The sequence below is a fragment of the Manihot esculenta genome, chromosome 3 (assembly GCF_001659605.2).
Source record: "Manihot esculenta cultivar AM560-2 chromosome 3, M.esculenta_v8, whole genome shotgun sequence".
NCBI lineage: Eukaryota > Viridiplantae > Streptophyta > Magnoliopsida > Malpighiales > Euphorbiaceae > Manihot > Manihot esculenta.
The window spans coordinates 32,004,195-32,015,727 of NC_035163.2; the positions used below are offsets into that span (position 1 = coordinate 32,004,195).

Consider the following 11,533-nt stretch of genomic DNA (forward strand, 5'->3'; position numbering starts at 1 on the left):
AAATTCTATTTTATGCTATTATTGAAATAATATTTTTATTTTTATTTTTTTAATTTTATATTGTCTTCAGTTTCATGGAATTAAACTCTATATATATATATATATATATATATACTTAGAAAAAAAAATCATAGTTGTAATTCAAAAATAAATTATTTAAAAATATTAAGTTCGTGCTCTTTATTTAAATTAATTAAATTTTGATTTATTTAAATTATTTAAAATATTTATAGATGTAGAAAATAATTAGTCCTTATAATATATTTTCAGATGTTAGAAAGATTATTTGAGAACCTAACAAAACCTATGGGAATTTTTTTTCTCTCCCCTATTTGAAAAAAAAAGGGGGAAATCATATATAATTTCTTCATTAAAAGGTCAGTTAACGTCAAGACATTAATTCTCACAGCAAAAACTGAGCTTAACCAGGATGGCTTTGGGTTCACCACCATGGGTGAAGGCCTGATCTGACTACGGCCTTAACCATCCACGTGACCTTCATAGATAACCATCCACATGCACATGCAACTAGGTATTTTACATTTGTGTAATATGTATACAAAGTATGTATACATGTCGTACAGAGGGACATACAAATATGAATGGTGGACAGAAAGTTGATGACAGAGTTTCAGATTTGTGGCATTTCATTGTATGAATTTAGTGATTGGTCTGCAGAGCAGTAGGCTTAGGCATAAATGGAAAACTTTCATTCTTTTGAAGAGAAGGGAGTCTACGCCTAAAAATTCCTATTTTAGGCAACTTCTAATTCAGGCTACTGCTACAATGTCTTCCCTCCATCCTCTCCCTCCATACAGCTCAGTGAGTCATGAAGTTTTGTCCTTTCTCAAGCTGCAGTTGAGAGAGAGAGAGAGAGGATTCCAAAGAACAAGTACAAGTTGATCGTGTGTAGTAGAAAGGGGAAATTTTACTTTTTGACCTAGAAGTTGATCCACTCCAATGGACACATCACACATCACCAAGATACATGAACTGCAGGATCTGGATCATGTGTAGAGATCTAAAAGTAAGCTTGAGTATACATGTGAAATGGGCAGCATGCATGCATGGTTACAAAAAATGGGTATCACTTTTGCCTAGTGCATTAAATGGCTGTTGCCTTTAATCTTTTGTCCCGACAACAACAAAAATATATAACCTATATTTTCACTTCTTCTTTCTCATTACTGTTGATTTGTTGTTTACTCAATTGCTGAACTGTGAGGAAGATTTCATATTGCAAGTGATCAACAAGTTATAATGAGTTCTTGTCATGTTCGCTTCCTTTACTTGATGATGCTCATCATTGCATGTTGGAATCTTAGAATTCAATCGGGTACCACTGGATCTTTCTGTTTTTCATATTCTTTTCTCTCCCTTCTGTTCCTATATATCTAGCAGTTTCAAATTATTGTAGTTTAAATTATGCAGGTTCTTCAAGAAAGTTCTTACAGCCTTCTGATAAAAATAATAACCCATCAACAATATTATCCAAGAATTTACAAAAGTCATACCCAAGTCAAAGAAAGCTTTTGATTCATGGTAAATGCTCAATCTTCAAGATTTTATATATTTGTATTCCCTAGGTTTTTTCTCTTCTATTTTTATTTTTCAATGACAGATAGTTGCACAAACAGAGATATAAGCATCTCACAAAGTAGAGATTTCACTTCTGGGATCCCTCAGTACATAGTTCAGATTGCCAACACCTGTGTTTCAGGTTGTGCTCCTTCAGATATTCATCTCCACTGTGGTTGGTTTGCTTCTGCAAGAATGGTAAACCCAACAACTTTCAAGAGGCTTTCCTATGATGATTGCTTGGTAAATGCAGGGAAACCTTTGAACAAAAGTCAGATTATCAGATTCACCTACTCAAATTCCTTCATGTACACACTTGCATTCAAATCTGCCAAATTCTGCCAAGTCTAAACATCCTACATTCAGTGGTGGAAGGAGAAAGAAGAGAAACAATTCCACATATACAAAGGAATCTCCAAACCATGGTTATCGATCCCAAATCTCAAAGTCAAAGCAGATGCCGACGAAGAGGAAGAAACGATATTGTCTCGGCTTTTACAATGGTTGTATTGTAACTTCAAACCCAGGTTTTCAGTTTTCACTTTTCACTACCATGATCTTGATTCTTGTATCTGAACCTGTCAATGATGTTATATCATCCAGAAACTTTCATTATTCTGGAATTATGAAAAAGAAAAGAAAATAATTTGACTCAAAAGCTACTGTTTCTGTAGCTGCATGGTGCATGGAAGGTCTGAAAACGGATGATCTGTTCAGGCACTGCGTGTGCTTTCATTGCATTTTGTCTTTTCTTTGCTTTAACACATAATATCACCTTGTTTTAGACCTGAAGCCGAGAGAGTGAGAAAGAGAGCTTCCCTTTTTACCTATAGTCATTGCCTGCTAAAGATGACTGTAGCAATACTGAAAGAGTAGTGTCAGAGGAGAAAGGAGTCAAAAGGAGAAAAGAAAAATGCAGAAAGTAGCAACAGAGGATCTCAAAACTGCAAAATATGGGAGAGATTTTTTTTTTTTCTCTTCCTCCCTCCATTAGAAGGAGGTTGCACGATAGCGTCAAGTCTCACAGCTCATAAAACAAATACAAAGACAGAGGGGAAACTCTCCATAGAGGAAAATTTGAAGTTGAAGTGATTTAGTTAGGAGACAGCTTTGCCTTCAAATGGAATGATCTGAAATTAGCCTCTACATGTGTCAACGAATTTGGAATGAATGAACAAAAGAGAAGGCGACCGTTTAGTTGGTAAGCTTGTACATAAAGTAGGTGGTCAAAAGATTACTTTTTGGATTTATGTGTATAATATATATAAGGTTTAGAGACCTTCTTGTGCAAGAGACGGCTCAAGCTAAATTTGCCGACTGGCTGGCTCGCATGGTTGCCTTTCCTAAGATTTCTCTGCAGGTTTTTGATTCTCCTCCTGCTGGTTTGCGCCCTACTTTTGATGCTGTAGGAGGAGCTTCACTTCGTCCTTGTTATTAGCTTCGTCTGAAGCTTTTCTTAGTAAGCATAAAAAATAATAATAATAATAATAATAATAATAATAAGGATGATAGCCATTAAACCCGGAGTCGTTTTTGTTCTCACTTAGCCTAAAGATTACATATGCTTTGATTAACAAATCATAATTAGGATCCATTGGAAAATAAAAAGTCCCAGATAAACAAGAATACAATCCAGTGAAGCAGAAACTTGGAGGGGCTTGAAATACCAGAGGAGAGAACATAGAAAACAGAACAATTTTTTCTTTTTATCTTCCTCTGCGGTTCTCCATCTGTGAAAGCATTTTATTGTTGCTCATATCATCGGTATCCTCACCTGACGAACTCTCCTCCTCAATGGTAGGCATCTGTCTGTTCATTGCATACGTGTCATTTCCTTTGCTTTCTAAAGCCAGTTTAGCCCCATCAGGGTTATCCTGCATTTGGAGAGCAAATTCAAGATTCCACAGCACATCACCCATTGAAGGACGATGGATCCCCTGATCAGATAAACACTTCTCAGCTGTCTCTGCAAACTTCTTGAGGGATTCTGATTGTATCTCAGCCTTTATATGTGGATCAATAATATCCTCAATGATTCCCTTCTTTTGCCTATTTAGAGCCCAATCTGCAAGACTAACTTGTTCTTTAGACAAGTTAGGATTAAGAGCTGGCCTTGCACATAATACTTCAAATAGGACTACCCCAAAAGAGTAGACATCAGATTTTTCTGTCAACTGTTGCCTTCTGAAGTACTCAGGATCCAAGTATCCAAAGCTCCCTTTTACCACTGTACTTACATGGCTTTGGTTGTTGAGATTAGGACCTGTTTTTGACAGACCAAAATCAGAAACTTTTGCCACCCACTTCTCATCCAAGAGAATGTTTGTTGTCTTCACATCCCTATGAATGATCGTGTACTTGGCACCAGTGTGAAGATAGTGAAGTCCTCTTGCAGCACCAATACAAATCTCCAATCTTTGCCTCCAGGACAAGGAAGAGGTAGGCTTGTTGCCCTTGTAGATGTGTTCCCTAAGAGTACCATTTGCCATATGATCATAAACCAGAGCCATCTCACCATCTTCTTCACAAAATCCAATTAAAGACACTAAATGCTTGTGTCTCAGCTTGGAGAGCATCTCAATCTCTGTCTGGAACTCATTAACTCCTTGTTCTGAAGACGGGTTTGATCTCTTAATAGCAACTTTTGTCCCTTGGTCAATAACGCCTTTATAAACCTTCCCAAATCCTCCAACCCCAATAACATTAGACTCTTCAAAGTTCTTGGTAGCATGTTTGATCTCCGCCAATGAAAAATGGCGACACAGTCCCTGCGCAAGATTTGAAAGGTGGCTACTTGCATTGCTTTTGCCTGAGATAGTGGATTTGCTTCCTGATGTATGGGAATTTACATAGAGTGGCAACCAGGTAGTACGGCTCCCAGATTGACTTCTAAGATCTTTCTTCTTTTTGAGGACAAAAATGAAGATAGAAACTACTGCTAATCCAGCAGCTCCACCAGCAACTCCACTAACTACCTTACTACGGCTGGATCCTGATGAAGAAAAATCCTTCTCTGCTTCAGCCTTGACCTGCATTGCAGATGGCACAGGATTGGGGCCTGCCAAATTACCACTTTGATCATTAAGCTTAAAAATCTCCAGTCCGTTCAAAATTGAGTCGTAATATTGAGGCTTCTCTTCAATATCGGGATGCAAAGCCACCCATAATTGATCATCACCACTCTGATCACCCACATGTATGGAGTAATCCTTATAGAATGGAACTCCTTGAGACCCTGCCCAGCTGATAACATCTGCATCAGTTTGAGCTGTTTGATTGTTGATATAAATATCAAATGCTCTCTGGTTGCTTCTGGTCAGATAAAACTCACAGAAATGGAACCTTAGAAGATATGTAAAATTGGAATCAACATAAAACACCCATGTGAGATTATAATTGGCATTTACCCTCGGATCTGGCCCCATCGTTCTTGCAGTACTATAAACATCCAACGGGGCAATAGACTTAGGGACATCTGCGGTAGGATATTTGATGGTGATGTTAGATTTGCCCGTGACGCCAATGGCTGCACCAAACAGATATGGCGTATCATCGTACCAGGTTCTTGTAAGGCCAGAGTCATTTGATGCAGGAATGTACTGTCCGCCAACGTTTAGCCTGTACATTGTTTGCAAAGAAGAGTTGGTGAGATCAAGATTGTCTTGACTCAAACCAACCACGACTGCAGACTGGTAAATATCCGGCATGGGAATTACTTCAATTCCATTGACAAAACCGTATGAATCTTCATAATCTGAAGAGGGTGTGAATGTGAGATCAAGGTTGCCGGATTCAATTGGGGTCAGAGAGAATTCTTTAATGATATAGACCATTGTGAGAGCCTGAGCCGTAATAGAAGCGCTGAAATTCTTGAGAAGTTGGAGTTTATTTGCAGTAACAGCAAAATATGACGCATTGGCTTGAAGAGAGCTATAAGTTGATGGATAGAAATGGAGTCTGACCCAGAGGCGACTCTTTTTGGGAACAGAGAACTTATATGTGAATGCAGATGTGAAAATTCTCGCTGTCATATAAGGGATTGTTGATGGCAATGAAGGGTCTTGAGTTTCAGCTGATGCCGTTATTGTATTACCTGAAGAATTCACATATTTCGTATCAGGTTCCCATTTTCTGCCATCGGTATCGGTGCCTTCACCGGAAGCGCCACATGCGAGGATATAAGACTTTGATTCTGAGGCAGAGTCTTTGCTTGAAACTGGGATTGAATTCAAGGTGATAAAGAAGAAAACGAGAAGAAAAAAGATGCGGCCATTGGAGTTCATATCTAAGATGACTCAAGGAGGAGGAAAAAAGGAAAACTAAGGAAAACAGAGAAATACCCAGAGAACGGAGAGAATTTACCTGCACTCAGAATCAAAAAGAAAAAAGTTGATATATTTATGGTGCCACAACACAATGAAGGGGAAAAACAGAAAACTGAGTGCAGGAGAACAAAGGAATACCCATGAAAAGGAGTCACAGTGTTCTCCTGCACCAGGAAACAAAGAGAAAAAATGAAAACTTTATGGTTCCATAATATTTTCTCTATAGATTAGAACTCCATTGCAATGGAATTATCAAGTTTTCCGAGAATCATTGGCTGGGAAAGAAACGAAGAGAATAGAGGATGGAGAAAAGATTTCTCCTTCCAAAATTTTCTCTGGGTTGTCCTCTGTGTTACGAGGCGTAACAGAGGTTAAGACAGGTGCGGTTGTTAGAGATAAACGGATATGTGAATAATTATTGTAATTAAAAACTAATATAGTAACGATTTACTTTTTAATAAAAAATAATATAAATAATGGGCTAAAATACCAGCTAAATATCTAAATTCCAATCAATTTATATTATTACTTAAATTTATCTTGAATATTATTATTATTATTATTGATGTTCTCTATAAATTTAAGGTATATATTTTTTTTAATTTTTTTATTATTTCATACTTTTTTTATTTTTTAGTGACGAATAACTATCATTCTGTACTTGTATATTTTGTTATTATCACGCGGAGTCATACACACAGATGTACTGTAGTTGAGCTGGATCTCCCTCCGATGGGTCCGAGTCCTGCTCTGTCCAGTTTATTTGCATGAAATTAGGGTCGCGCGCTAGTGGATGGACTGGTGTAATAGGTTTTGATGAGGCTATGGTTCGGCCTTTCTACATGGGCTTAGTTGTGGTCAGAGTATCTGAGACCCAATAGTTATCAAATGCCCCTTTTGTAACGCCCCGGAAATCCGGACCGCTACCGGCGCTAGGATCCGGGTCGACTTAAGGCCGCCGGGACCCGTAGCAAGCCTGACATAAGACCTGTAAACCTGTATAATCCCATACATGATCAACAACATGCATAAAAATTTAAACTTTTCTTCATACATACTGTCATTCAACTAACTCAACCTGTGCATACTCTGAACATATACATAACATAGTCCCTCTGTGGGATCTCATCAAGCCTTAAAGGCAATACAACCTGTGTTGAGTTAGTTTACATAAACATCATAACATAAGATCATGTATATACAAAAGGGATTAACAATATATTATGGTCAAGCACAACTCTATCCTCGATAACCTCATTACATAACATCCTGAATATTTTTATATTTCATCATAATACAATTGTCATGTCCACAAACTAACTATTACATACATATGACTTTTTCTTCTTGCCTTCTCTATCTATCCCGTACCTGCAAACCTGGGGGTTAGGGGAGAGGGGTGAGCTAGATGCCCAGTGAGTAGAACTATAAAAGAATATTTAAAATATGCTATCATGAAATGCGTCACTGCACAAACAAATCACACCACGGATGGACTGATTCAAAAATCCCTCAACTCCATGCCCGGCCCTATTATGGGCACCACAGGACTTCGTATTGACCGGCCCTATTATGGGCACCACAGGACTTCGTACTCGGAGTTATTGCCCGGCCCTATTATGGGCACCATAGGACTTCGTATTTAGAAGGCTAATGAATCATCCTAATGTCCATCCACTATCATCTATCACAACAATACAATGCGGCATAGTCGTGAATGCTAATGCAAACAACCTATAATATGATCATGATGCATGAAGCATGATAAAAGCATTTCATTTCTCAATTTAAAAGGTTAAGTTTAGTTCCACTCACCTCTGGCTGACTCTGACAAACTCTGTAGCAGCTGGCTCACTGCTAGGGTCCTTGGTTCCTCGGGTCCGAACCTACACAGGTGGACTCCAATGAGGGACCAAACATACATAAACATAACTCTAATACATTCCCCAAAAACCCCCTAAAACATCCTGAAAATATCACATAGAGATATGCATGAAGTGGCTGAACAGGGCACTTTCGGCGGCACCTTCGGCGGCCGAAAGTCCTGGACAGAGACGAAACTCAGGTAGGTTCGGCGGCACCTTCGGCGGCCGAAAGTCCCAGACAGAGACGAAAGTCTCTTTTCGGGGGCAACTTCGGCAGCCGAAAGGCCTGCCTCCCCAGCCATGTTCGGCGGCCGAAAGTGCCTTCGGTTGCCGAACCTGGTCTCTGCCAAAGGGCAGAAACTTGGCTCCTTTGTGCATTTTCGCCTCCAAACTCACCAATCATGCATATATCTCAACCAAATCATGCATACAAGTTCCTAGGGGCCTCAAAACATCAAATACCCCAACTACAACACTTCAAGCATACTCAAACATGCCACATTGTCCAAAAATCACATAAAACCTAACATTTGCTTAAAAACTCATACAACCCTATACATGCCATTCTACCCCATAAAATCACTTAAAACTTACTTAAAACATGCATTGAGCTTAAGATCGGCTCTTACCTCTTGAAGATAGAGAGGAAGACGACCCAAACTTGGAGATCCACGAAAATGAGCTCCTGAGTTCCCAAAGCTCCAAAACTTGGTTTAAAAGCTCAAAACCTTCAATGCAAGCTTAAAACTCAAGAAAAATGGTGGGGATTTGGAGGAAGAACACTAGATTTGCAAAAGGGAAGGTCGGAAGCTTGCTGTGGCCGAAAATGGGAGAAAAGCTCACCCATTTCGGCTAAGTGCCCCTTTTATAGGTGGCTGGCCAGGCCACGTTCGGAGGCCGAATGTGCCTCCGCATCCATGCAATGTTCGGCGGCCGAACTTGACTTTCGGCGGCCGAACCTGGACTTCCCCAACTCATGCTTTCGGGGGCCTAACGTGCCTCCAAAACGCATGCATGTTCGGCGGCCGAACTTGGGTTTTCCTCCAAGGACTTTTTATGCAAAAACTCATTTAATTTCATACTTTAAAACCATTAAAACACATTAAAACATTTTACAAAAACATGATTCTACCCTTCTAGAGGTCTCCGACATCCGAGATTCCACCGGACGGTAGGAATTCCGATACCGGAGTCTAGCCGGGTATTACATTCTCCCCCCCTTAAGAACATTCGTCCCCGAATGTTCCTCACTAGCACACATAGCATGGCAAAGAACATAACACACATACAAGGCACATAAACACATAGGGATCTAACCTTAAAAGAGATGAGGATATTGCCGGAGCATAGACTCCCGTGTCTCCCAAGTGCATTCTTCTATATTGTGGTGGTTCCACAGGACTTTCACCATCGGGATTTCCTTGTTCCTTAGCTTTCTGATCTGGGTGTCTAAGATCCGCACTGGTTGCTCAACATAGGTTAGATCCTCTTGGATCTCCACATCAGGCTCACTAAGAACCTTGCTCGGATCTGACACAAACTTCCTCAACATTGAAACATGGAAAACCGGATGGATTCTCTCCATCGAAGCAGGTAAATCCAGCTTGTACGACACATTCCCAATCTTTTGCAAGATTTCAAAGGGTCCGATGTATCGTGGGGCTAGTTTACCTTTCTTCCCGAAGCGAACCACTCCCTTCATTGGAGACACCTTGAGCAATACCAGATCCCCCTCCTGAAACTCTAACTGTCTTCTGCGGACGTCTGCATAGCTCTTCTGTCTGCTTACAGCAGTCTTGATTCTTTCTCTGATTATGGGTACCACCCTGCTGGTGATCTCTACTAACTCAGGCCCTGCCAAGGCCTTTTCTCCAACTTCCTCCCAGCAAACAGGTGATCTGCACTTCCTTCCATACAAAGCTTCATATGGAGCCATCCCGATGCTAGCATGATGGCTGTTGTTGTAGGCAAACTCCACCAAAGGTAGATGTTGCCTCCAAGAACCGCCAAAGTCTAGCACACACATTTTGAGCATATCTTCGATAGTCTGGATGGTCCTTTCTGACTGTCCATCAGTCTGGGGGTGGAAGGCAGTACTGAAATCCAACCTAGTACCCATGGCATTCTGCAGACTCCGCCAAAATCTGGAGGTGAACTGGGGCCCTCTATCTGACACTATCGAAACAGGAACCCCATGCAGCCTGACGATCTCATCCACATATACCTGCGCCAACTTGTCCACAGAGTAGCCACTCCTGACAGGAATGAAGTGAGCAGATTTGGTGAGTCTGTCCACAATCACCCATATGGAGTCCAATCTGTTGGACGTCGCCGGTAACCCCACTACGAAGTCCATAGCTATATTCTCCCATTTCCACTCTGGAATAGGTAGCGGGTTAAGCATTCCAGCCGGCTTCTGATGTTCCAGCTTCACCCTCTGACACACTTCGCAGGCTGACACGAACTGTGCCACTTCTCTCTTCATAGCTGGCCACCAATAAACCTTCTTTAAATCTTGATACATCTTGGTGGCTCCGGGGTGAACGCTGTATCTTGCATTATGAGCCTCTCTCATAATGTCTCCTTTTAGCCCAATGTCATCTGGTACACATAGTCTGCTCCCATAGCGGAGGATCCCCTTACTGTCGAATCTGTACTCGCTATCATTGCCTGACTGAACAGTCCTGGCAACCTTCACTAACTCCGGGTCCTCATGCTGTTTCTGAGCCACCTGCTCCAGAAACACGGGTGTCACTCTCATCTGGGCCACCAAGGCACCTGTACCAGACAACTCTATCTGTAGACCTTCCTCAATAAGCTTGTAGAACTTCTTCACCACTGGTCTCCTCTCTGCCGTGATGTGGGATAGACTGCCTAGTGACTTCTGGCTTAGGGCGTCTGCCACGACATTCGCCTTACCCGGATGATACTGAATCTTGCAATCATAGTCACTCAGCAACTCTACCCACCTCCTCTGTCTCAAATTCAAATCTCTTTGACTCAGGATGTACTGTAGGCTCTTATGATCTGTAAAGATCTCACATTTTACCCCATAGAGGTAGTGCCTCCACATCTTGAGTGCAAAGATTACTGCTGCCATCTCAAGGTCATGTGTGGGGTAATTCAACTCATGCTTCTTCAGCTGCCTAGAAGCATAAGCGATCACCCTCTCATTCTGCATCAGTACACAACCCAGTCCCACACGGGACGCATCACAAAAGACTGTAAAGTCCTCATCACTAGATGGCAGAGCTAAAACTGGTGCTGAAGTCAACCTCTTCTTAAGCTCCTTGAAACTCTCCTCGCACTGGTCGGTCCACAGAAATTTCTGATTCTTCCTGGTTAGTCTGGTCAGAGGAGCTGCTATCTTTGAGAAGTCCTGAACGAACCTCCTGTAGTAACCTGCCAAACCCAAGAAACTCCTGATCTCCGTCACTGAAGTGGGTCTAGGCCAGTTAGCCACAGTTTCTGTCTTCTTGGGATCTACCTCAATACCATTCTCTGACACTACATGCCCCAAGAACGAAATGCTCCTCAGCCAGAACTCACATTTAGAGAACTTGGCATACAAGCCATGTTCCCTCAAAGTCTGCAAGACCAACCGCAGATGATGGGCATGCTCCTCTGCATTCCTGGAATACACCAAGATATCATCTATGAAGACAATGACAAAGTGATCCAGGTACTGGCTAAACACTCTGTTCATGAGATCCATGAATGCTGCAGGGGCATTAGTTAACCCGAACGGCATTACAAGGAATTCAA

At 41.2% G+C, this 11,533-nt stretch overlaps 2 protein-coding genes across 2 annotated transcripts; one reads left to right on the top strand and one right to left on the bottom strand.

Moving 5' to 3' along the window:
* The first annotated feature begins 1,218 nt into the window (after positions 1 to 1,218).
* Positions 1,219 to 2,384, top strand: LOC110611364 (TPD1 protein homolog 1). Its single transcript, XM_043955218.1, has 3 exons — positions 1,219 to 1,336; positions 1,432 to 1,542; positions 1,616 to 2,384. The coding sequence occupies exons 1-3, from the start codon at positions 1,261 to 1,263 to the stop codon at positions 1,927 to 1,929; spliced, it is 501 nt and encodes a 166-aa protein (XP_043811153.1). The 5' UTR covers positions 1,219 to 1,260; the 3' UTR covers positions 1,930 to 2,384.
* Positions 2,385 to 3,106: 722 nt separating this feature from the next.
* Positions 3,107 to 6,292, bottom strand: LOC110611363 (receptor-like protein kinase ANXUR2). Its single transcript, XM_021751643.2, has one exon. It carries the CDS (start codon positions 5,859 to 5,861, stop codon positions 3,285 to 3,287), a length of 2,577 nt encoding a protein of 858 aa, XP_021607335.1. The 5' UTR covers positions 5,862 to 6,292; the 3' UTR covers positions 3,107 to 3,284.
* Positions 6,293 to 11,533: the final 5,241 nt, after the last annotated feature.